The sequence below is a fragment of the Gopherus evgoodei genome, chromosome 4, assembly GCF_007399415.2.
Source record: "Gopherus evgoodei ecotype Sinaloan lineage chromosome 4, rGopEvg1_v1.p, whole genome shotgun sequence".
Taxonomy (NCBI): domain Eukaryota; kingdom Metazoa; phylum Chordata; order Testudines; family Testudinidae; genus Gopherus; species Gopherus evgoodei.
Genome location: NC_044325.1, coordinates 16,124,643 through 16,150,461, shown reverse-complemented (window position 1 = coordinate 16,150,461; position 25,819 = coordinate 16,124,643). Strand labels below are relative to the sequence as shown.

The 25,819-nt window shown below is 45.3% G+C and overlaps 1 protein-coding gene across 7 annotated transcripts in view; it reads right to left on the bottom strand.

Annotated features, from left to right (window-relative positions):
* Positions 1-25,819, bottom strand: part of SYT16 (synaptotagmin 16) — a 148,843-nt gene that overhangs the window by 16,685 nt on the left and 106,339 nt on the right. For 5 of the 7 annotated variants that reach the window (XM_030558537.1, XM_030558535.1, XM_030558536.1 and 2 more), the window contains 4 exons: positions 21,364-21,576; positions 10,850-11,106; positions 4,960-5,403; positions 2,800-2,989 (listed from right to left, as the gene is read on the bottom strand). In XM_030558537.1, coding sequence (XP_030414397.1) covers positions 2,800-2,989; positions 4,960-5,403; positions 10,850-11,106; positions 21,364-21,576 — 1,104 coding nt within the window. The remainder of the gene's footprint in view (positions 1-2,799; positions 2,990-4,959; positions 5,404-10,849; positions 11,107-21,363; positions 21,577-25,819) is intronic. The other 2 variants (XM_030558538.1, XM_030558533.1) reach the window with 2 other exon arrangements.

Here is a 25,819-nt window from a genome sequence, read left to right as displayed (position 1 = left end):
ACTCCTGCACTCCATGCTCTCTCTCAATGTCTTCACGCAGGCACACTGCGCATTGCATAGTGGTTTGGTTTTCCACTGCCTTTTACATTAGCTGTCCCAAAGCCTTCACAAAGCTCCATTATGCTTGAAGCTCCTGTTATGCATTTCAAAAATAGCTCTCTCAGCATTGGACCCCAGAACATGTTTAACTGAGAGAAGAAATATTGGCCAGGACTCTATGGCTATCTCCCTGCTCTTCAAAAACAAGATGGGATTCTTAGTTTCTACCTGGAAAAGGAGGCTTGGTTTAATATCTCATCCAAAGAACAGCACCCTAATCAGAGCAGCGGCCTGCATCTCATACTACTTCACTGGAGTGGTGGCAGTGGTGATGACTGTAGTTTCTAGTCTGGGGTTTGGAGCCAAGTGTTCCCTTTTTCCAACCCCTTTTGCTCTCTTTTTGATAGTTTTTTCCCTAACATCACATTACCAGGAATTTTCCAGGCATGCAAGTACAGTACAGAACAGAAAATAATGATCTGACTTTGGATGGGGAAGCTATTGTGATGGATATGGAACTTCCCTGCAGTAAATTATGAATATTGTATGCTGGCCTGGCCACAGGGATGGTGTTTATTGTATGAATATATTGATTTAATTCAATAGTGAGCTGTCTGGACACAGGCAGGAAGCGGGAGAAGGGATCAAGATAGCCACTTGTTAGCAAATACTTAAGTGCTAAGGGACACTGACAGACTTATTTGCTTTGCTGACACTGTCAGAGTCTCCAATCAGAATACAAAACTGGTTTAATCAGCAATAACCAGGGCCCTGCAAACATGAGAAAACAGAACTTGGGCAGGTTTCAAAACAACATCATCTCAGATACGTCTTCACTGCAGTTAACCTAGGCTCTCATCCAAGTTTTAGGCCAAACCCCACTACCATCCACATAGAAAAACCTCTGATCCCAGGTTTGGAGATGTTGTAAGCTTTGGATACCTGGCCTGGCTGGGAGTGGGGTTAGAACCTGGGCTGGAAGCTGTCCAGTTTGCAGCGAAGATGCAGGCTAAACCATGCGAATGATGACAGTCCTCCAGTGCCTTCCCACAATTCCCTCCGTGAATCCAGAAGGACAGACACGTTCTGCCACAACGCAATGGGAACAAACCACAAAATGGCTCAGCTTATTGCAGCACAAAGAACCATGGGATATGGCCCTGGAAGTGCAAGTCACACACACACAGGGGAGTGCAGCACCAGTGAGGACGCAGTAACTTGGGAATGGCCTTGCAGTGCGGCAACTCACACCTGGGTGCAGCTAATCTGGGTGAAAGTAAACTCTGCAATACCTTCAGCGGGACAGAGGGCTACAGGAAAACCAGACAGACACAGGGGCCCACTGGGGTGTAGGGGGAAGCTAGGCTTGCTGAGGTCACCTTTGTGGAAGGATTAGAATCAAGGCAAGATAGACATGTGTGCAGACTCTGTTGTTTTAAAATCCTTTTTCTCTTACACTTTGTTCCCATTGCCAAATAATAATTTTAAGAAGGCTGTTTGGTTCCTATATACCACTAGCCACTGGCTCTTGAAGGGAAGAACCACAGGTACCTGAAACCAGCTGGACTTGCAGGACAAGACTGCTTCAGACACAAGGTAGTACAGCCCAGGTCCTGGTCTAAGAGTTGAAGAACTGCAGGCAGGAAAGTGCACGAGGACCAAGACCTGAGTTGGGGGCACTCTGAGAGACCAGAAAGGGGCAGCTAGACCTGTGACCACAACACATTTGAAGATCTTCATGGAAATTCTAAGAAAATCTTATTTCTTGGCTAGCTATGGGTATTAGGTAATGGGATATAGGGCTTGATCCTGCAAGGTTCTGAGCACTCTGGCTACAAGCTAGCAAAGCAATTAAGTACTTCAGTGGAACTACCCACATGCTTACATTTAAGTGTGTGCTAAAATGCTTTGGCGGATCAGAGCCAAAGGTGCACACCACTCTGCAGGTTCAAGCAAAAAGAGTCTTCATTTATAGATCCCCAGTTCAAACTGAGCCCAGGTTCATAGTGACCAAATGTTGTTGCCATCAGGTAGATGTTTGATGCTTATGTCCAGTTCTCAATGGGCAAGTAACCATACCACCAAAAATGTCTCCTCAACTGATGCTAGTTCTCAGATGAGATGATAGCCCAAAGACTGAAGGGCCCTGAAGTTTGAACTCACCCCTAGAGGAGGTACTTAGAGGAGCTTTGAATGAGGCACGTTGTCAGCAAAGCACAGAGTTTGGTAAGCATCGCTGTCAATCTGTCATGCTTCACGAGCACTAGACACAATTAAAGCATTAAATATGTTCTCTTGGCTCCGATATTATTCTTTATATTAGAGAGGATGGCTGGTCCGAAGACCTGAGTTCAAAACCCTGCTTTCCCGCAGACTTCCTGTGTGACCTTGGGCAGATCACTTAGTGGTTCCGTGCTTCAGTTCCCCTCTATAAAATGGGGCTAATACTACTTCTCTGCCTCACTGGGATAAATACGTTAAATATTGTGAGGAGCTCTGATACTATGGTAATGGCAGTCACATCAGTACCAGAGATAGATACTTTATTCGAAATGTACAGGCTAATTTACCAGCACATGCATTTGGAATAATATTTTTTATTTCACTATTAAATGTAAAATTCAAATGTGCAGAGACTCAACTAGGAAATGCTTTAATTGGATAGCTTGATGTGGCAAAAACTGTATCAAGAAAATAAAACCAGGTTGTGGCTCAGTGGCTCTATCGAATAGGTATGCCATTACGAGAGACTTCACTTACCGGGCGGCCTGTTAATAGCAAGGTTGCGGAAATGGCTGCCTTTGATCATCTCTACTGACAACCGTCCGGTAGTAGCATTGTACGACAGTCCCACCAGCAGCTCTGGTACACCTCCGTGCGACAGGGACTGTGCTGAAGAAGCGCTATCACTGTGCGAGACGGCCGACAGACTGAGCTGAGAGTCTCCACTCTGCAGGGAAAGAGCAAAGAGAGTCCCTCTAGAATGCTCAACACCGCTCCCCCTTTAATGTATGCCTTGTGGTCTGATTGGGTAGGGTTGTGATGTTCTCCTAGGAGTTGCCAATGACTAAGAATCATCTGCATGAATAACAATGGGGCAGAAGATAGAAGTGCAGGAACAAGCCTCCAGCATCACTCTGCAGAAACACATCTTTCAATACTCTCTCTCTAGAGGCCAGAAGCCCTCACTAATGTGTTATTACCAGTGTAAATCAAAGTCTTTGAGATAAACATATGCTCCAGTACATCAAAAGTAGAGTAAATTTCCCTGAAAATGACTTTCTGATGGAATGTGTCTAGCATAATCTTCTTTTATGTCACTTGCTGTATATTTTCTTGCTTTCTTCCTAGTTACCATCATGTTCAGTTCTTCCTTCCCCCCAGCAAATGCAGGGTTTGTTATTCATTTTGTGCAGGGCCGCCCAGAGGATTCAGGAGGCTGGGGTCTTGCTGTCGAAGACCTGGCACTTTGGCAGTGGGTCCCATGGCAGAAGGAACCCCCGCCGTAGGTCTTCGGGGCACTTCGGCGGTGGGTCCCAGAGAGGAAGGACACCATCCCCCAGCTGCCGAATTGCCGCCAAAGACCCGGAGTAGAAGCAGCTCCGGGGGCCCAGACACCCGAGAGTTTTCCAGTGCCTCTGGAGCAAGCAAAGGACCCCGCTCCAGGGGCCCCAAAGAACTCTCGTGGGGGCCCCTGCAGGGCCCGGGGCAAATTGCCCCACTTACCCCCCCAACTTCTAGCAGTTGACGTGTGAACGGCCTCATCTTCCCTGATTGAACTAACCTTGTTATCTCTAGCCTGATTCTTGCCTGCATATTTATACCTGCCTCTGGAAATTTCCACTACATGCATCTGACGAAGTGGGTATTCACCCACGAAAGCTTATGCTCCAATACATCTGTTAGTTTATAACGTGCCACAGGACTCTTAGTTGCTTTTTACAGACTAACATGGCTACGCCTCTGATATCTGATATGACAGATGATCTAATCTGGGATTGGAAATTGGGATTTTCCAAGGAGACTAGAGGAGCAATGTCACCAAATCCTACAGAAGCAAGGCACTAAACTTCCTCAGACTCCTTGGAAAACCCCAGCTAGAATGCTCTTGTGGTGATATTCAGTGTCTATACATAGGACTCTGAAAACTGGGCAGTTTTCTGGAATGTACAAGAGGCTGCTTAAGATGTTCAAGCCAAAGAAATTGTCCAACTGCTAGAAAACATGCATGCGTGGATGCAAATGGATAATTATGGATGCAAAATGGAAGGTTGGTTGTGTGGGCAATGGACCTTTTTCTGGGTTCTATTCCATATTTATGAGCAGTTACCAGTCTGAGACCATGAACTCATCTTTTGTGGATGGAACTTGTATGCCTAATTTTGAAAACTTGGCCCTCTAACCTCAGAACACAATAGATTACATATAAAGATCTGGTCCCTGAATGCATACAAGGTGGAAATTCTGTATTATGAAAGAACATAGGAATGGCCATACTGGGTCAGACCAAAGGTCCATTTAGCCCAGTATCCTGTCTTCCGACAGTGGCCAATACCAGATGCCCCAGAGGAAATGAACAGAAAATCACCAAGTGATCCATCTCCTGTCACCCATTCCCAGCTTCTGGCAAACAACCATTTTAAAAACCATGCACCCGTGCTCCCTTTCAATCCTACTGAAACGTCTAAAAGGGAGCATTAGTGAATGCATCAAGTACCATGGACGCTGAGCACTGAGCTTTCTCTAACTAGTGCTGACATTCATCGCTTGAGACCAGGATGAAAACTGAGATCTGAACAGTAGTGCTAGGAAATGGGCCAGCAGCATGTTTAAGAATCCTTAATGAAGAGGCTGGCGGAGTAGCCAAGTAAGCTGTACCCCTCCACCTCCGTCAATGATGCAAAGAATTAATAGACTTACACTCATATCGCTCCTTGGCTCCAAAACCAGTGTCACCTTCACTTCCCCCTCCTGGTTTAGGCTCCTCAGATAAAACAGTTGCTCCCCCATCATCTGTTCCCGGATCATTTTGTGCACTGCATAGAGACGGAACCTGAGTGCGTAGCTACTCAGCTTCTCTGGCTCCAGCTTATTAAAGGTCATTTTGTCTTTGAACACTGGGATGGGTCCTTTCTGAATACTCGACTTTCCCCTCTGTTTCTTGCTGGGCATCAGGACTGTGTGAACTTGCCAGGTGTTCACACCACTGCGATCTTTGTCTGGGATATCCTTAGCCTCCAGGATAGTTACCAGCAGCTTTTGGCTCGAGGCCTTATAATCGAGGAGGACGTCTAGGTCACCGCATTTAGAAATGGGTTCACGGGCATTATGATGAGCTGGAAGACTATTCCCTCCATCATGTTCCTGCCATGGAGAGAATAAATAAAGGAGCATATATTAAAAAAGCATTTTCTTATACAGGCCCTATTCAATCAAACACCTCGAAGATCATTTGAGAGGATAACTGGCAAACATGACAGAGACCAAATATAAGGCACATTGGCGTCTACCAATGAAAAGTGCTATATAAGAATGAAGTATTATTATTATTTATTATTATTATAGCTTCATCCAATCCCTAGATTGACAGTGGGTCTCTCTAATAGTGAAGAAATATCCTGAGCAAAGCACCATTTGCAGTAAGAACACAGACATCACCTCATCCTTATGTGCATCTTCCAAATCGGCTACCCCTCGACTGCCTACATCTATACTGCATCTGATTCTGAGCCTTCCAGCCAAGGTTGATGGGCTTGTGCTAGTGTGCTAAAAACAGCTGTGTACACGTTGCAGCTCAGGCTCTCAAGCCCCACACTTCAAGGCTTGAGAGCCGTGCCCCAGCCCAAGTCACACCCTCTACATAGCTACTATTCTGTCAACCCAAGCTGGGAGGGCTCCCTCCCAGATGCAGTGTAGACATACCCCAAGTGTGAATACAGTACCCACCTTAGGAATGTTATATGGCCACGTGAACATACACTTTGTGGTGTTTTTATTCCACTCACCCTCGTGTTTGGAGAGCAGGTAGGCATTTAGCAAAACAAAGCATCTAAATGCCCCTTTTTTTTCTTTAGGGATCAACTCTGGTTAACTGTTGGATTCTGTACTGCACCTCATTCACAACCGAGTGGCGGGCTGTTGTTCTGAATTTGCTTGCAACAAGAGCAGCAGATGTGGTGATACAGAAAAGTAGTCAGATCAGATTGGGGGAGTGGTAAATAATGCAGAGGACAGGTCACAGACAAGAATCAGAGGGGTAGCCGTGTTAGTCTGGATCTGTAAAAGCAGCAAAGAATCCTGTGGCACCTTATAGACTAACAGACGTTTTGGAGCATGAGCTTTCGTGGGTGAATACCCACTTCGTTGGATGCAGGTCACTGACAGTGAGCTAGATTGCTTGGTAAACCAAGTGCAAGAAAACAATACACCTTTTGATATGGCTAAATGTAAATATGTACACATCTAGGAACACAGAACGTAGGCCATATTTAGAGACTGGGGAACCATATTCTGGGAAGCTGTGCCTCTGAAAAAGATTCGGCGGTCATGGTGGACAATCATTTGAACATGAGCTCCCAGGGTGACACGGTGGTGGAAAAGCCGAATGCAGTCCTGGTATGCATAAACAGGATAATCTCAAGAATGAGTAGAGAGGTTATTTTGCCTCTGTATTTGGCACTGATGTGACTGCTGCTGGAGTACTGTGTCCAGTTCTGGTGCTCACAATTCAAGAAGGATGTTGATAAATTAGAAAGGGTTCAGAAAAGAGTGACGAGAACGATTACAGGATTAGAAAACATGCCATGTGGTGACAGACTCAAAGAGATCAATCTATTTAGCTTAACAAAGAGAAGATTACAGGGCGACTTGGTTACAGTCTGTAAATATCTACATGGGGAACAAATATTTAACAATGGGCTCTTCTGTCTAGCAGAGGACGGTATAACATGAGCCAATGGCTGAAAGTTGAAGCTAGACAAATTCAGACTGGAAATAAGGCATATGGGTAATTAACCATTGAAACAAGGGTCATGGTGGGTTCTCCATCACTGGCCATTTTAAAGTCAAGATTAGATATTTTTTAAAAAGATCTGCTCTAGGAATTATTTGGTGGAAGGGTTTTTTTGCCCTGGGTTGTACAGGAGAACAGATGAGATGATCACAATGGTCCCTTCTTGCCTTGCAATCTTTGAATCAAACACTCCTTGGCTCATCTTCCACTGTGTGCATCTCCCTCCAAAGTGCCTCGAATCTTCTCTTCACTTTGACCTCTCATATTTTCATGATGAGAACTCAAAACATACAAGCAACACGTGTGTAAAACAATTCTCAAATGACTCTTTCTTTCAGCTTCTTTAAAACATTTATTTGATTAAACAAGATGAAAAACCCCACTGTTGCTCACTTCACCTGTTGATGGGGGTGTGCGAGTTTCTGTTTAAAGGTGCTTTTTATCTCAGCGATAGAATGTGTTTCATGTGATAAAGGCATTGCTATAACAATCCATTATTTGTATTTAAACATGTGTATACACTGGACTAGGGCAAGACTTCCAGTTAATACCCAGAAGGGGAATCAAGGCCCATTGCTGGCAGTCTAAGGAGGAGGGCAACTCAAGCCTTTATCTTTTGTTTTTAAACTAAGATTTCTTTTTAACATGTGGATCTAATTACAGCATAGATTAGGAGCAGTAATAGTGGTCCCCTTAAGAAGCACTAATGGGGTCTATTTATCAAACAAAGCTAAATTTTCAACTACCACCCATCAATCTACTTGACAAATATTTAGGCTCTTAAACGTACAAGTGCAAAATCCCGCATTTCCACTTTCACATAGGCTGGTTACGGTAGTTTGCAGTTACTTGACTGGTGCATGCAAATACAAGTTAGAGAGAGAGAGAGGAATGCAGTGAAAAACTGTCCTTCTCTGTCCACGCAGAATTCTTGCTAATGCTAGCCAAAGAAGAATGACACCCAATAAGCACATACACATGGCTTGTTCCAGCACACCACAGATACAGGACTTTGCACGCATAAGTGCAGTGCAGGACAAGTTGTTCCACAGAACCTGATCATGTGAGTGACACTGCATAGCTGTCAAGCTGCTTCCACCGGGTTGCTGGAGTAAGGCTTAAAGAGCAAGCACGAGAAAGATTGCACTTAAGCCTACTTCTCCCCAAATATGTTCATTCCCATTTTTTACCATGTGCATTTGCCATTCAGGAAGTTGGATCCCAATGGGTTTGTGGCTTGCTAACATTCAGTGTGGGGGACTACATTTAGTGTGTAACTTTACATGAAGCTACTCATTCCTTTCACTTGTACTGGAGTTGGAAAGCAGCAGTTTTGTGGATGATGCATGGCCCTGTAGGATAAAGTAGTCAAAGATGGCCTTTGTACTTCCGCCATCCCTGACTGGCTGTGCCAATTTAACTTCTTGGCATAACTTAGAGCAGCCTTCAGGCTGCTCTAAATCATACCAACTACCAGTCCTCCCACCAAATACTAATACAGTAGCCATTGAAGATTTGGATATCAGGATGTCTTGACCAACCTCTCTTAGTTTTGGCTATGTTCCTCACACTGACCCTAAGGAGGTGGGAGAAGCGGCAGAAGCGACATCAGCCGTCTGGCACCAGAAAACGTTTCTCCAGTGGCGTTACCCTTACATGGCTGGCTAAACTACCTTCCGCGATGATTTGTGCTGACCGTGCAGCACAAAGTCACCAGCCAGCTGGCACTTCCAAAGGTCTCTCCAATGTCTGGAACCTGCTCGTGGTCAAGTTTCCTATATGGCAGAGGTTGCTTGCAGAAGCTTACCCCTGCTCCTAATGAAGGCACTGGTAAAATTCCCATTAACCTTCGTGGGTTAAGGGTGGGCCATAATTATTCTGTAAATATGAGCAACTAGACTGAAATCCAAATGCTGTGTGGAGTTAAATATTTCCATATGAAATAAATGCTTTTCTTTCCCAGTAAGGTGTACTGATGTACTGGGATCAATACAGGAGTAAGTGGGGAAAATTATAGGACCTGATAGTCAGACTAGATAATCTGATGGTCCCTTCACTCCTTAAACTGTATGAATCTACACAGATTTAAGACAAATACCCCTTTCAGTATAGTGTGTCTTTTTAACAGTTCATCAGTTCAGGACAGAGTGTGTATATATGTAAAATACACATTCCTGCCAGAAAAATAAATAAATCTCACAAAGCAGGAATTATGGGAGCAGCCTTGAAATGCCCTTTGAATATCCACTGCGGAAGCACAACATTACAGATTTTGTCTCCAAACAGAGGCCTGTTTGAAAGTAGCACAGCAATGTTTGGGTATTTCTGGAATGTCAGAACATTCAGTTCACTCAGAAAATAAATAAATCTTCCATTAAGCCACATAATGAAGGCAGACGAGAAGCTACTCACAGCAAACAAATCAGGATCCAGGTGTATCTGAACTCTGTAATTCTCTATGCACTGTTCATGTTGTTAATATGCATACACCTGGGGCAGAATGATAGGCACATTCAAAATATAAATGAAAAGAGGACACTCGAAATTCCACAGCACTTGTGCACCATGGTGATGAGCATGGAATAGACAGAGAAATGGGCACAGGATCCACAGATAAACCTCATGGCTCACAGTAATGTAGAAAAAAGGGTCCAGACTGTTATTGCAGGAGGTTCTGGTGTATCAGGGCATAGATGCAGAGCTGATCTGTGCAGCATTCAAAATGACTGCCTACTTTTAGTGCCTCTATGTGAATGTCTACTTTGAAGAGGTCAAAAGTCCATGCACTGAGAAACTGCTTTCACTCTCTTCAACCGGGTGGAAGCAGCTTGCTCACAGGAAGGGAATATTTTCTACCAAACCCTGTTTTTCCTGGGGCAAAGAGATTGCCTTGTGCAGCTAAGGGATGTTCTTTTTTGACTCAGAGATGTGACCTTCTGTGCTTTTTTTTTTTTTTTTTTTAAATATTGGATGCTATTCAATACTCTTGCAGAAATTAATCAGCTGGTCAATAATAATCCCCTGATTTTTTTTAATAATAAAGGAACAACCCATATTGAATCATACAGAAAGAGGAGTAGTGTAAGTGGTGAGCTAACTCAATAACGGCTCTCTTAGAATCTGGAATATTTGCTGGCAGGTATTAGCTTTGAAATAAGGGCCAAATCCTTAGGTCTGGCCAAGACCTGCCTGGTGAATAGGCTGGGTGCAGGAGACGAAAGGGGGCTGTAAATCTCGCTAGCCTGCTGTAGAAATGTGCTCTGTGTCTATGGAGGGCAGTGTGAGAAACAGTCAGCTAAGCTAGGGAAGTCCCCGACTGTCCCTTTACGGCAACTTTCCAGGTGCTTCATGCTGCCTGAGCAATGGAAAGCAGCCAGAAGGAGAACCAAGGACCTGACCCAGTAATCACACACTGTATCCCTACAGACACCCACCACATATACGGGCAGTAACAAATCCACTTACCTCCTTCAAAGCATGACAAGACATTGTTAGCTAATTCACAGTAACTTCTGTCAAGCGGGAAATGGTTGTGATATGATTAGTGTGTGAAGTCAGATGAGAAAACAGCCTCTCTGAAGGAATACGAGTGAAGTCTATTCAAAATTCCAGCAGGCAAAGTATCAGGAAAAGGGAAAACACACACCAAGGTGCGTGCACGCGTGCACTTAGGGATTACTATCCTGGGTTGTGCCAATTGATTTTTCACTTAATTTCTTCCCTAACATTTCGGACAAGAAGCCCAGACCTCTCCAGGGAACAGAAACACTGTGTGTAATACAGAATAATTCACCATACCTCAGGGCTCCAAGCTGATGAGCTGTCAGTTGTGTCATTTCCTTCAAATCTCTGGTTGCTGAACGCCGTCTCCATTTGCAAGCTCCCTTCTGTGGCTTGTTGGCTAAGGCTATGGGCACTGCTAGCTTCCATTCCAGGGCCTTTGGCTTGCATGGTACCCCTACTCTCAGAGGTAGTTCTTGAATCAACAGATATGTGGTCATCTTCATGATAGGCTAGGTTGTCTTGGAAACTCAGTTGGCTAAGCCCATCCAGTTCTAACAATATTCAGCAAGAAAATCATTTCAGAGTGATAAAATAACGTTATCCCCCGCAATTTATCCTTCCCCCCTACTACAGTAGGAGCCTGACAGGAACCAACAGCTCTGCTTACGAGATGGTGAGATCCCCAGCATTGAACCCACAAAAATCAACAACCCGCATAAATCAGCATTGCAAGGAATAAAAACGGCTGCTCTGCCTCTGCATTCTGAGTAGGGAATCAACCTGCCTCACACAAAGAGACACATTGGTCACACAGGATGATCAGAGGGACATTTGGGAATACGGTGCTCAGGACGCCTATGGTATGAAGGCATCACCAGTCAAGTGACAGATCAGGCATGAAATGGAAAAGCATAATGCACGGGCCTGATCCTGAGAGAAGGGTGTGGTGGAGGGAAACCATCACAATTTCCTTTCTCAGATGGTGGGAAGCAGCACAGCAGTCAGCACAGCCCAATAGGAGGACGGTACCGACAGGGACAGGCGCATGGCTTGGGGTGGTTGATAGAATGCCTCCCCTCTCACTGCATCTCTCACCTGCAGAGCTTTGGTTAAAGCTGCTCTCCAACCAAATGGAAACTCTGAGGAAGGTGGGAACATTATTTCAACCAGTCTGAGCTTGGGTCAAACCCTCCCTGGGACACAGGGATACTCATCGGTGCAGGGAGATGCACATTACAACTCTCCTGCCTCCCCAGAACAGCTTTTATGCATCTAACCCAACATGTCTATCCCACGTGATAGAAGATGGAAATGTTACTCACCCTGACTGGTAACTGTAGTTCTTCGACATTTGTGTCCCTTTGGGTGCTCTACTTCAGGTGCGCATGTGCCTCTGAGGCCCTTGGCTGGATATTTCTAGCAGTGTTCATTTGGCCTGCATATGCGCCCTATGCCTCAGCAAAACACCAAGGCTATTTAAGTGCGTGCAGGAAAACCGCTCTCAGCTCCTTCTCTACCCAGGGGTCCTCGAGGGAACAACTGAAGAAGAGGGGAAGGAGGGTGGGTAGTGGAGCATCCAGTGAGACACATCTCGAAGAACTCCAATTACTGCACTGAGTGAGTAATCGTTCCTTCTTTGAGTAGTATCCCAATGGGTGCTTCACTTCAAGTGACTTCTGAGCAGTATCCCAGGAGGAGAAGGGAGCTTCAGAACAGTGTCCAGAACTGAAGATGGTGCTACAGACCCAAGTACCACATCGGATCTGATGGCGTGGAGCAGGCAGTAATGCTTCAGAAACATACCAAAGCCCAAGTAGTGGCTCTACATATCTCAGATACTGGAACATTCTTAAAAAATACAATAGATGTTGCCTGTGATCTGGTTGACTTTGCTCTCACCCCCTGAGAGGGCTGAACACCAGCAAACTCATAACAGGCAGAGACACAACTGAGGGAAGAGATTCCATAGGTCCTTAATAAAACTAGACAATACCAGATGACCAAATATGGAGAATCCCTTAACTGGGGAATGAAAGGTTGATATGGCAGCCAGGTGTACTTTGACCAAGCTGATGGCTAACCCAGATGTCTACCTGCTGGATCTGAAATCTAGGATGAGGGAAAAGGGAACCAATTCAGGCTGGAGTTAGTGACAACTGAACCAACAGATGAATCTCTTCGATTTCTGCAGGTAAGCAATGCAGGTTAGTGTTTTCCTACTGTTTAATAACACCTACTGTACAGCCAAGGTCCATCTGTTCTGAACCATGAGTATGCCTAAGTTGGCTCCTCATCTAACAGGGATGAGTCAGTTTAGAGTCAATGATGGAGCTGGCCTACAGAAAGGGATGTCCACACAGACATAGAGTTGCTTTACTTGCAAAGGGACTGTCAACTGCCTGTCTAAGGAGTCCATCCTTGGAGAGTAGATTGTTCTGAGCCAACCCTTAAAGCAATGGAGGTGAAGGCTCGTGTGACTGGTCACAAAAGTGCAAGCTATCACATGGCCCAAGAGTTGAAGCCAGTTCCTTACTGTGTGGTCTAAGACGGGGTTTCTTAACCCGTGGGTTGGGACACAAAATCAGGTTGCAGAATGTTTCAAAGGGTTGCATAGCTGCTCCTGTAGCATCTGTCCCACGGGGCTGGCTGGGCTCACCTCCCTAGTCCAGGCACTGCAACCTCTGGGGTCCCAGTGCCATTCATTTTTAGCCCAGCCATCATGATCACGTGAATGGCACTGCAACCCCATGAGCCAGGTAGGTCACAGTTCTACTCACACAAATTTGATCCAGTCAGTGGAACGAGGCCAAATCTGAGTGTCGCTGCAACCCTGGAGGTTGCAATGCCTGAAGCAGAGAGCCAAGCCCAGTCAGCCCCACAGCACAGGAGTTACCTCTGTGGAGTGAGTGCCAAGCAGGGCCCAATCCCCTGCTCCTCTTCTAAGGACCAGGATCTGACTGAAATCACCCCAGGGCTTCCACTATTTACTGGGTCACGACAGGCCACAAACATTTACAAATGGGTCATGAGACCAAAAATGTAGAGAACACTGGTCTAAGGGCTTTGCTGAATTGTCTCTACCAGGCCTGAAAAGGTCACAGATCTGTCTAAAGGGAGTTATGCTCCGGTTGTCAGCAAGACCCTATAAACTTTATCCTTTGTACTAGTACCTGCATTAATTTCTGTATGTTCAGCTGCTGGCCCAACTCCTGGAACAGAGCAAAGGCCATCTGGGTGGAAGATTAGGCCTGATCCTTCAAGGTAGTGCTAAGTAGCCTGTCACTGAGGTACAGGAAGAACAGGATCACTTTCTGCCAAAGGTAAGCTGCCACTACTGCTAGGATCTTCGAAAACATCCTTGGGGCTGAGGACAGGCTGAAGGGGAGCATTCTATGCTGGAAGCGATCTTGGCCTATGGTGATTTGTAGATATTTCCTGTGAAATGGCTGTATAATTATATGGAAGTAGGTGTCTTGTAGGTTGAGGGCTGAAAACCAATATCATTCCTGCATTAAAGGAATTATAGTTGCCAGAGTCACCATCCTGAACTTTAAATTTTTTATGAACTTGGTCAAACAATAGTAGATCCAAGTTCAGCCTCTGACCTCCATCCTCCTTTGGCACCAGGAAATATTTCAAGTAGAAATCCCAGCCCATGAGAGGAATGGACCAATTCCATTGCTCCTAGACAGAGGAGAGAGTCCATCTCTTGCCTCAGTAGAAGCTCACAAGAGGGGTCCTAAAGAGGAGTGGGAGGATTTGAACCCTCGACCAATCTATCAAAACTGCTACTTAAATGACACCAGGATGGTCATGGAGGGCCGTTGGGCATTTCACTTCCTCTGAAAACTGTGTTTCTCTCTGGGGGTTCTGAGAGTCTATGGTACCCAGAGAACTGAGTAGGGCATGATCTCTTGGCAGTCTGTGACCTACTAAAACTTTTCTTGCTCATTGGTGCATTAATGCCCAAGTAACATAGGGTAATCCTGGAATCCTTCAATGTGTGCGGAGTTGTTCGTGGTCTCTGAGAAAAGCTTATGACCATGAAAGGGAGGTCCTCTACTGTGTTATGAACCTCTCTCGGAAACCCCAAAACTTGGTGCCATAATGCCCTGAGCATAACTGCCACTGTAGAGATTAATCTGGCAGCAGCATCTACAGCATCTAGAGACACTTGGAGAGCTGTTCTGGCCACGACTGACTCCCTGCAACTATGGACAGCAGTCACTCCCTGCAGTCATGTGACAGCTGCTCAGTAAAAGCCGTAAGCTTGTTGTAATTTGTAAAGTTGTATTTGGCCATGACCACCCGGTAGTTTATGATCTGGAACTGTAGACAAGTAAGACTGTTGTCCAAAGAGATCCAGCTGCTTTTGGTCCTCATCATAGGGGTTAGATCCCAAAAAGTGCTGCCTACCCCATTCATGCCCCTCATCCACCATGAGGGAGTTTGGTGATGGATGGGAAAATAAAAAGTCAGAATCCTTAGGGGCACGTACAGTACTTGTTATCTGTCTTTTTGCACGCTGCTAGAATAGTGTCAGGTATTAGACACTTAGCGAGAACCAGGAGAGCCTCATTAATAGGTAGCACCACTCTGGCGGATGTTGCCAACTGCAAGATATCCAGCAGCTTGTGTTACAGATCCTTGACCTCCTCCAGAGGGATCTGCAGAGTGTCTGCCACCGTTCTCATGAGATCCTGAAACTGCCTAGAGTCGTCGACCACGGAAAGTGGTGGAGGCATAACTGACTCACCCGGCGATGATGATGAAATGGGAGTCTCAGGGGTAACTTTTTCATCTGCTCTAGCCTCCTGCTCTTCTAACATCTCTTCCTGTCGTGGCAAATGGGGAGGGGAAGGATGTGAAACCCTGGTCTCCCTGAAGGACAGTATCAGTGGTCTGTTAAATTGCTGCCAATAAGCAGCCCATGGGTCCCAATGTGGCCATGGTAGGGGTCCATAAGGAAGTGGGGACGGCATGGAAAGCTGGTTCCATCATCTTAGGTGGCCTGCAAGGGCCTCCCTGTGTGAAGGCAGATTCCTAAAGTGGTATGTAGGACAACCATTCACTGAGATTGAGGAAACCACTTGGGAGTCCTCATCGTCTTCTTCCACATCCTCCCATGGGGCAGCCATTGAGGATGCAAGAGAGTCCTGTGCCACAAGATGGCCGCTTGGAGACCAAGGTCTCAGTACCAAGAAACGTTTGGTAGTCGTTAATGAGGACTCTGGTTCATCTGACCCTGAGAGGTACCTTGAGTATTGGAATTCCTGTGAGAGCGGAAAGGACTCTGGTACTGACATCTTAGTTGTCGTTGCTGTAGCTGAAGCCAACAGCATCAGCAATCATGGGCATGCTGCAGGCATTGTAGATGTCGGGCACCATTGCCTGCTTGGTGCAGATGACACCACTTGCCCTGGCTGAGCTGCTTGCATCAGTACTGGTGGCTGGGTTAAGGCTCATGATGGAACCAACAGCCGAGTGAAATGCTTCACTATTGATGACAGGGGTGAACTCAATAGTACCCTGCCCTCACCCTTCTAATTGGTGGAGGGTTCTGGTGCTCTATCTTCTTGTATTTGGAGCTCTGGGACTTCACAGGCCTGCTGGTACTGGAGGAAGAGTTCTTGGCCCCAACAGTACCCTCAGACATTGAGGACCTCCACAAGGACTTGGTCTTTTCTTCAGCTGACGTCTTAGAGTAAGAGTCCATGGTCCCCTTTATGGAAGTCTTCCCAGCAGGCTGCAAAGACTTCCTTTTCTTAGGGGAAGCATGTCTCAAGGTTGACCTGGCGTGCTGGATCTGTCTGAAGACAGATGTATTGGGGGGAGGGGAGGTCTCCTGACCTGGCCCAGAAGGAAGTTGCAGGGAGCATTCCGTGGCTAACAGTCTGAGCTTTATCTCCCTGTTCTTCCTCACCCTTGACTTAAGGGCCAAACAGAAGGAACACTCCCCTAGGCAAAAGACATACTTGGAGTGCCCATCGCTTACTGATATAGCCTTTGTGCAAGAGAGGCAGTGTTTGAAGCCTGGTGAGCCAGGCATTTCCCGCCCAGAGAAAACAAGTGTTCCAGAGAGAAGAGAGAGGAGAAACAATCCTCTCACCTAAAACTAACTATATTAAACACTAAACACAAACTTACAACCATAAACTACCTAACTGCAAGAAAAAACAGAGGGCTGAGTATGCTCTAGGTGGACATGTTAGGTTTCCAGCTCAGGACAAGGTGGTAGAAAAAGAACTGAGGGTTGTTTACCCGTGCACCCCTATATAGCCTTGGTATCTGCCACAAGGTGGCATAAGGCTCATGTGCAGGCCGAACGGGCACTTCTAGCTAGAAATCTTCGATCACAGGTTCGAGAGACACATGCACACCTGAAGTGGAGCACCCATAGCGATACTATTCGAAGAAGAAGGTTAATTATTGAGAGTAAAATTGTCTTCCTTTGTCCGACCTGTGAATTTCTTATCTCCAAAGTGAAGATCTCTACTCTTTATAAACAGCACTTGTTCCTCTCCCCACACAGAATCTGCACTGGCAAGCAGGATACAGTATGGAACCCAGAGAAAAATCCTCTCTTCATTTAGGCAGATTCCATTTATAGTTTAATCAGAATCATTTGTGGCTTAATCAGGAAAACAGGTATCTTCTGATTTTATACTTGTGAAACTAAAGGCAGGCTTTGTTCCAGACATAAATAAGCCTTACAGTAGTATAACTCATTTTCCTTCCTTGGAATAAAATTAGTTACATCACCACAATGCTGGTAAAAGTGATGAAATCAGAATGAGGTTCACTGTATTTACACAACCAGTAAGCCAAAGCCTTTTTTTTTTTTAATCTTAGGGATTTATTTTCTAGTTCCTTCCAAGAACTGCACCATTTCTGTGGAAAGCAACATGATTTTTACTGTTATATTTTTACTCACTTTCTTCTGCAAATAAAGAAACAGAAAATAAAAGCAAAAGCAAGAAGGCAAAACAAGCAAGAAAGAAAAGAAATGTCTGTATACAAATTTACTGAGACTGTACAAATATGGATTCTCCTTAAGGTGTTTAATTAGCAAGCCAGTGTCTTGGACACATTTTAAACAGGTGGTCATCCATCAAAGCATACACCACGCAGCAGACTTTCAGATAAAACATAACTGTAGTAATAAATTATCCCCAGGCAATTGTCTTGTGGTTTTTGATTCCTGCCAGGATAATATCTAGATGAGTAATAGAGGAATTTTGAAAGTCTTGAAAGACTATTCATAATTGGAATATTCCAGAAATATATTAATATAACAACCAACTTTCTCTAAGTGTTATGAAAGGAAATGTGGTATACAAGGCAAGTTTCAAGTGAAATAAAAGAAAAGTGTGATTCACCACTGACTGCTTTATGGAACAGTCTTGTTATTTCTTTAAATTTACAGTAGTTTTGTCAGTGACAACTGCTCGTGTGTGTGTGAGGGCATACTTTGACACTGTAAGAAGTTGAGCAAACATCTGTGTCAGATCAGAGGAAAACTTACGAAGAATGAACTCACTGTACCATGAACAATTATTTCTGGGGAGAAAAAAAAATCATGGACAAATGAAGAGGTATTGAAGGGATGGAGAAAGGAAGTACTTAGGTTCCAATTCTCAAAAAAGCAAATGCCTTATCCTGGTCATTATAACCACAAAAGTCTACTACTTTCATCACAACACAACTAATGGGCAAGAGAAACATTGGGGATCATTAGACAATGGAACCGATTACCAAGGGATGTAGGAAAATTCTCCATCACTTGGCATCTTTAAGACAGGATATCTTTCTAAAAGACATATTGTAATGTGACTACAAGTTGTTAGGCTGGATGGAGTCATCACTGGGTGAAATTCTGAGGCTTGTATCATGTAAGATGTCAGACTAGATGATACAACTGTCCTTCTGGCCTTAAAATCTACTCATTTTTTAGAGTGATACAAGGATGAATTTAAATCAGCAGAAACTTTCAGCTGAATATCAGGGAAACCTTCTTATCAACAAGATGTATAAGAACGTGGGATAATCCCTCCAGGTTAATGATGGATGCTCCAGCATTTGAAACTGTGATGAATTGGGAATATAACTATACAATTTATGAATTCTGTGTGAGATTATGAACCCTGCATGTCTGTGTCAGGTTGCAAACTCCATTTTGAATGTGCGGCCTTTTATCTTCTCTATGGTCTGTTTGCCTCCATGCTGAGCTGAAAATTCCAAAGGCTGGCAGCAAACAAAGGACAGCAGAAGGTAATTGACTTCTATGCTCCCAATTGTTGAATATCTGCTCACCCTAGACACAAGACTGATCCCTGCCCAGACGAACTGGTTTAGCAAGGAGGAAATCACCTTGGCAACAAAGTCACCTAACAGATTTGTGCTCATACGGTGAAGCTGGCAAGGCGGTCACCTCACATGGGGGCAGAGGAGGGGCTGAAAGTTTTAAAAGGGCAGAGGCTGATCGGCTCGGAGCCCATTTTCTTCAATCCATGAGAGAGAGACCACTTACCACGTAACAGCCTGCATGAGACATAGGACACACTGTCGGCCTGGATCCGGATAGTTCCCCTAGGACTCACAAAGAAAAGCGAGGGGCACTGCAGTTTCCGATGTTTATTGTTTTGAATGTTCTGTCCTTTCCAGTGTCTTACGTGATTAAGTGTAAAAGAGCATAAAAGTGTTAGACTGGGCGAAGTGCGCGCACATATGTGCGTTGCTAGCTTCACAACTGCTGCATGCCCCTGAAAGAGTTAAACTGTGAACCAGAAACTTTGCACCTTTGGGGTGGAGTGCTGGGAGAGGGTGGGGTTAAGTAACTGAGGCATCTTGGGGGGGGGGGGTTCAGCCCTGCTCCTGGGGCCTACAGCAGGTGAACTGAGTAGCCCCATTTCTGAGAAGGGGTAATTGACGGAGTCAGTGCCCAGGAAATGTGCCAGAAAGGCCAAGAGAGGAACCAGTGCTGCTGCCTGCTGAGGCTCCTGAAGCTGAACACACCGCAGAGGATCCAGCGCCTTGCGAATGATGAGAGTCAACTGCTAAGCTCTTATGAGGCTGCTGCTTTGTGGCTAGCTGGCCACTTCCCTGTCTTGTAACTTACAGCACACTCTTTATAACCCACAAGGGAGGAGGCATACCAGGAAGAAGGGAGTGTGGACAGAATAGACCATGCACCAGCATTTTGGGACCACTGCAAACAGTTAGACAGCAGCTACTTTTGCTGCATGGCTGGACTGGAAGATCAGGACTTGGGTAAACTGTAGCTAGAGAGATGGCAAAGATAAACCCCATATAACTATCTCCATCCTGCTGCATCGAAAGAGGAGATGAGAGAGAGAGGAGGAGCAAAAGGAATGACGGCAACAGAGTATTTAACAAAAGGCACTTTCCTGGGTTACTGAATGTCCCAACAGGAGATTGTACAGCTCCTCAGCAGATTGTGTTAATACTTGTGATAGGGAACAAAGCATAACTCACTAGGAGGCTTCTGAGGATCTGAACCAAGGAAGCTGGGTGCAATATATTCTGTGCAGCTCAAGTAGGAGAGGAACAAAGGTGACTTTCCACCATCTCTACACTCCTCTCATCCTGGAGCCAGCCAGGGGCCAAGCTGGATACTGGCACAAGCAATAGCAGCATCAGGGCTTCTCTAATTTACACCTACCTCCTTTTGGCCTCAAGAGGCCATTTTACCAACTGGGAATTATAAGAATGTAGAGACTATGGCCACACTCCCTTCTCCATCAGGAGTTCAGGGGTTGGGTGGCATACACCTGCAATGGTGACTCTATCCCAGCCATGGATTCCTCAGGCTGAGGGAATCCTCCATCATGCAGTCAGGCTAGCAGGTCACTTGACTGAGGGTCTGAGAATATCTAACATATAAATAAGGGGGTATTATTTGGACTGAGCCCTAACTTTTTTTTAAACACTTATAATAATTATTACAATAGTACTAATCCTAATAATTTCAGTTTATAAAGACAACAAAGGAAGTAACTGTAGTCTACATTACGATCCAACAGCAGTTCTACAGAGAGGCCTAAATAAAAATGAGCATAATAATTAACAGGCAACTAAATATTTCAGAATCACAATTGTTTTGTGCAACTAAAACCACACAGGCAGTTTCCTGAAACTTTCCCAGGAAAGGTTCTCCCAGACATGTCCTGAATTATAGAAGTCATTGTGCCGATCAATTTCGCGCTTGGGTAAATGTTCTAAAACTATGCATGCTTGTTTGGAATATACAAAAGCCACTTACAATAATAGACAATGATTGGTCAAAAAAAAGTTTCCTTTGGTACTATAAATTTTTGCCTTCTGTCATTGCCTGACGTAGTGTATGCAATGGTGAATGATGCTACATAATTCATTTGCTATTTACCTGGTATTTGCAAAGCTACTAGAAAAGAAACATGCAACTTCTGTTCAAAGTCTTGCTAAAACACACCATATTGATAAGAAATGCAGTTCAACAGATTTCATTAGGCCAAGTCCTGCAGTCCTTACTCAGACAAAACTCTCACCGAAATCCATGGGAATTTTGTCTAATGATTAAGGAGCCTAATCTAAAATCCATGTAAAGTTAATGGAAAGATTCCCATTGACTTCAGTAGGATTTGGATCCAGTTCTAAATCAGTACTTTAGGAATAAGCTCCAGATGGATTTTAGCCTGAGCAGATCAGAACCAAGGCTGCCTCTTCCCCAAAATAAAAGGACTCTTTCCATGTTAGGTGGCTGTGGATTCAAAGCAAGTGTTTTAATGCTCATTTGAGACCGACAATACCTTCGCATTCAGATGCCTCGGTACTGTACTCCTCATGGTTGGACAGCAAGCGGTTGAATTTAGGTTTACGTGCTGAACCTGCCTGAGTTGCCTTTTCAGACACCCCCGAACGAAAACTCTGCGAGCGTGACACAGAGATCGCAAACTGTTTAATCACCTCATCGTCGCTATCTGAAGATGTGGTTAGCTCTTCATCCTCCCCATAACTGTTCACTGAGAGAAAAACACAACACAGGCTTTTGACAATTTCACAGGACTCGACACAGAAGTAGGAAAACATGGGACATTTTCAGTTCAGATATTTACTTTGGGTGGAAGGAAAAGGAGAGCTATAAGACATATAACTACCAGGGAGGAGCAGATGAGGAGGGCACATTCCCTCAGAAATCTTTCCGAAATCTTTCTGGTGCCTTGCTGTGTCTGCAGGAATTACATATTATCACTCCTAGCTTCCCATCTTGCAGATCCCCCAACTTTTTTAAAATGTGATTGTTCCTCATAGACTTTAAGGTCAGAAGGGACCATTATGATCATCTAGTCTGACCTGCACAATGCAGGCCACGGAATCTCACCCACCCACCCCGTAACAAACCCCTAACCTATGTCTGAGTTATTGAAGTCCTCAAATTGTGGTTTGAAGATATCAAGCTGCAGAGAATCTTCCAGCAAGTGACCCATGCCCCATGCTGCAGAGGAGGGCAAAAAACCTCCAGGGCCTCTACCAATCTGCCCTGGAGGAAAATTCCTTCCCGACCCCAAATATGGCGGTCAGTTAAACCCTGAGCATGTGGGCAAGACTTACCAGTCAGCACCCAGGAAAGAATTCTCTATAGTAACTCAGATCCCAACCCGTCTAACATCCCATCACAGACCACTGGGCATACTTACCTGCTGATAATCAAAGATCAACTGCCAAATTAATTGTCAAAATTAGGCTATCCCATTATACCATCCCCTCCATAAACTTATCAAGCTTAGTCTTAAAGCCAGATATGTCTTTTGCCCCCACTACTCCCCTTGGAAGGCTGTTCCAGAACTTCACTCCTCTAATGGCTAGAAACCTTCATCTAATTTCAAGTCTAAATTTCCTAGTGTCCAGTTTATATCCTCCCACACCCAAAATCAAAAAAAGGAAAACCATTATCCGTATATAACCATTAGCACAGAGGTAGGCAACCTATGGCACGGGTGCCAAAGGTGGCACGCAAGCTGATTTTCAGTGGCACTCACACTGCCTGGATCCTGGCCACCAGTCCAGGGGGCTCTGTATTTTAATTTAATTTTGAATGAAGCTTCTTAAACATTCTCAAACCTTATTTACTTTACATACAACCAGGGCCGGTGCAACCATTTAGGCGACCTAGGCTATCGCCTCGGGCACTAGGATTTGGGGGGCACATTTTCTTCTGCAGCGACCACGGCGGCTGGATCTTCGGACGCCCCAGTCACCGCCAGCATTTAGGTGTAGGGAGTTGGAGCCTGGGAGCCTGGGTAGGGCCGTCTGCAGGAAGTAAGGGGGAGGGCACACAGGGGAACTCCCAACCCCAGGTCGCCCCTGCCTCACCACCTCCTCGAGCACACCATGGCTGCTTCACTTCTCTCGCCTCCTAGGCTTGCAATGCCAATCAGCTTAGGAGCCACAAGCCTGGGAGGTGGGAGAATTGAAGCAGCGACGGCGTGCTCGGGGCGGAGGCAGAGCAGGGGTGAGCTGGGGTGTGGGGGGCTGCCTCAGGGCGGAGGATGGGAACTGCCGTGGGGGAGCGCCTCAGGGCGGGGGCTCGGGGATGGGGAGGGCGCAAGGGGGAAGTTTCACCTAGGGCACGAAACATCCTTGCACCGGCCCTGCATACAACCATAGTTTAGTTATATATTATTGACTTATAGAAATAGAGACCTTCTAAAAACATTAAAATGTATTACCGGCACGCAAAACCTTAAATTAGAGAGGATAAATGAAGACTCGGCACACCACTTCTGAAAGGTTGCCGACCCCTGCATTAGCATGTGCAGAGCCAAAGTAGTAAACACGGGGCTCTAAAACCTTCTCAGCATTCCAATAATACCTCCACCGCCATCTGAAACAAATACTACCTAGTGCAGAAGAAAGAAAGCAGAGGGTTAATCTACTCTTGGGTTATACCATGAACACGAAATTACAGGATCCAGCTAATAGGCAGCACCAATTCTGCATGTCAGAGTCAGCAGAGGAACCTTTTGAGAACAATGTAAATTCTAACCTTTAAAGATGAAGATACACATCTGAACATTTTGCTGCAGCTACCTTTCCCCCTCCTACTGACAATGCTGGCTTTGACTATGGGATCACTGCGTTCTCATTAGTGTTTGAATATCCTTTGTGGGAGGTGGGGGGCCGGGGGAGAGAGGGGGAAAAGGATCTGATGTCCCATACTTGGCCTGCTTTTTCAAATGAAAATGGAGATGAAAATACAATGCCACATTACAGGTTCCCCAGCCATCTGTATCAGGGGAAACAGCATAGGAGGAAGTTTTCATTTGTGAACTTGTGGGGCCAAGGGAGTTGTGGGTGTAATGGACAGCTGGAGAGTGTGTGTGTTTGTGTGTGCATGTGAACACACCAGCTGTCAAGTGTGTTACTATTTTGTTACTTACTCTTGAGGATAAAGAACACAACAGTGGCTGCCAAGACTGTTTCAACAATCCTCAGTGCATATCCAAGCCGCCGAACAAACGAACAATGCATGCAAGTGCAAAAAGGTGGGGCCATTTTTCCATGCCAATGGCTGATTTTTTAGGGGAAATACAGCTTCATCTATATCCCACTCATACACAGCTACAGGGCTACGATTAGGGAAATAGGACCCTGCTTCCAAACATCCAGACTCCATTAAGTGTGTCCAATACTAATCCAGTTAGAACTACCTCCACTGCTTCTCAGACCTGCCTCCTTTCATGACAGTTGCCATCAGGGCCAGCTTTAGCAATTTCGCTGCCCCAAGCACGGCGGCACGCCGCGGGGGGCGCTCTGCCGCTCGCCGGTCCCATGGCTTCGGTGGACCTCCTGCAGGCTTCCCTGCGGGGGGTCCGGTGGTCCCGCAGCTCCGGTGGACCTCCCACAGGCGTGCCTGCGGATGCTCCACCGGCGCCGCAGGACCAGCGGACCCTCTGCAGGCACACCTGCGGGAGGTCCACCGGAGCCGCCTGCCGCCCTCCCGGCAACCAGCAGAGCGCCCCCCGCAGCATGCCGCTCCAAGCATGCGCATGGCACGCTGTGGCCTGGAGCTGGCCCTGGTTGCCATAGGCCTGCTGTCTATCCCAAGGGCAGAACTCATGGGGACCAGGACAAGGGAGCTCTCAGTGGCTGTGAAATTTGCTTCCACCAGGAATCTATCAGAAACTGAATCTTATTATGTTGAGGTTTGTTATCAGATTTGCCTCTGTTGCCTGGCTTTGAGTAATATTGCCAATAAGATCAGTATTGCTCTCAGAAATTGGTCTCCTGGTAGGTAAGTGGTATTTGCCTATGCCTCAGGGGAAGTCTCACTACTGTGGGGAGAAATAAATGTCCCCTACTTTGAGAAAATACACTATTTTAATTGTGTAATAGTTGTTTTGGCCCTCAGTTACCAATGCTGTATCAATGAGCCCTCCTGAATTTTAATAAGTTAAAAGGGCTGTCTTATTTTTTTACAGAATTGGGCAGGAACAGGACATCTAACTGTTGAAGTCAACTCAAGCTTTATAAATCTTTCACAATATCATGTACTGCATTAAACAAGTATCTGTATAGTTTCCAGTTTTTACAGTGGGGTGAATGCAAGTAGTTACATTTTTTTCCCCATAAGTCAAGTACTCTCAGTTTCTGTTGCACAGAATGCTTTTGCCTTAATTACTTTTAGTTTCAGTTTAGCTAGCAGGTGCAGAGAAAACATTTGCTTCATTCAGACTTGTGCATTTAAAGCTGAGAAACTTACTGGGAGATGAAAAAGCAAGAAAGTGTTTTCATCAGTATTTTCATTAATGACTTGGAAAATGGAGTCAAGAATATGCTTATAAAATTTGCAGATGACACCAAACTGGGAGGATTTGCAAGCACTTTGCACAGGATTAGAATTCAAAACGACCTTGACAATTAGAGAATTGGTCTGAAATCAACAAAAATTCAATAAAGAGAAGTGTAAAGTACTACACTTAGAAAAGAACAACTGGCTAGGTGCTACCACCACTGAAAAGAATACGGGGGTTACAGTGGATCGCAAACTGAATGTGAGTCAACAGTATGAGTCTCTATGTGGACCATGCTGCAGCACTTGTTATGATGTGGGGTGCTGTTTCTTAGCTGCATTTTAAAAAATATATCCTAATTAAATGCTAGAACTAGAGGATCAAGAGCAAATGCCTGATATGACTTCTGCTGCTGAATCTTTGTCCTGGAAGGAGACAGCTCCACAGGTTGTCACGCTAATATCTTTATATT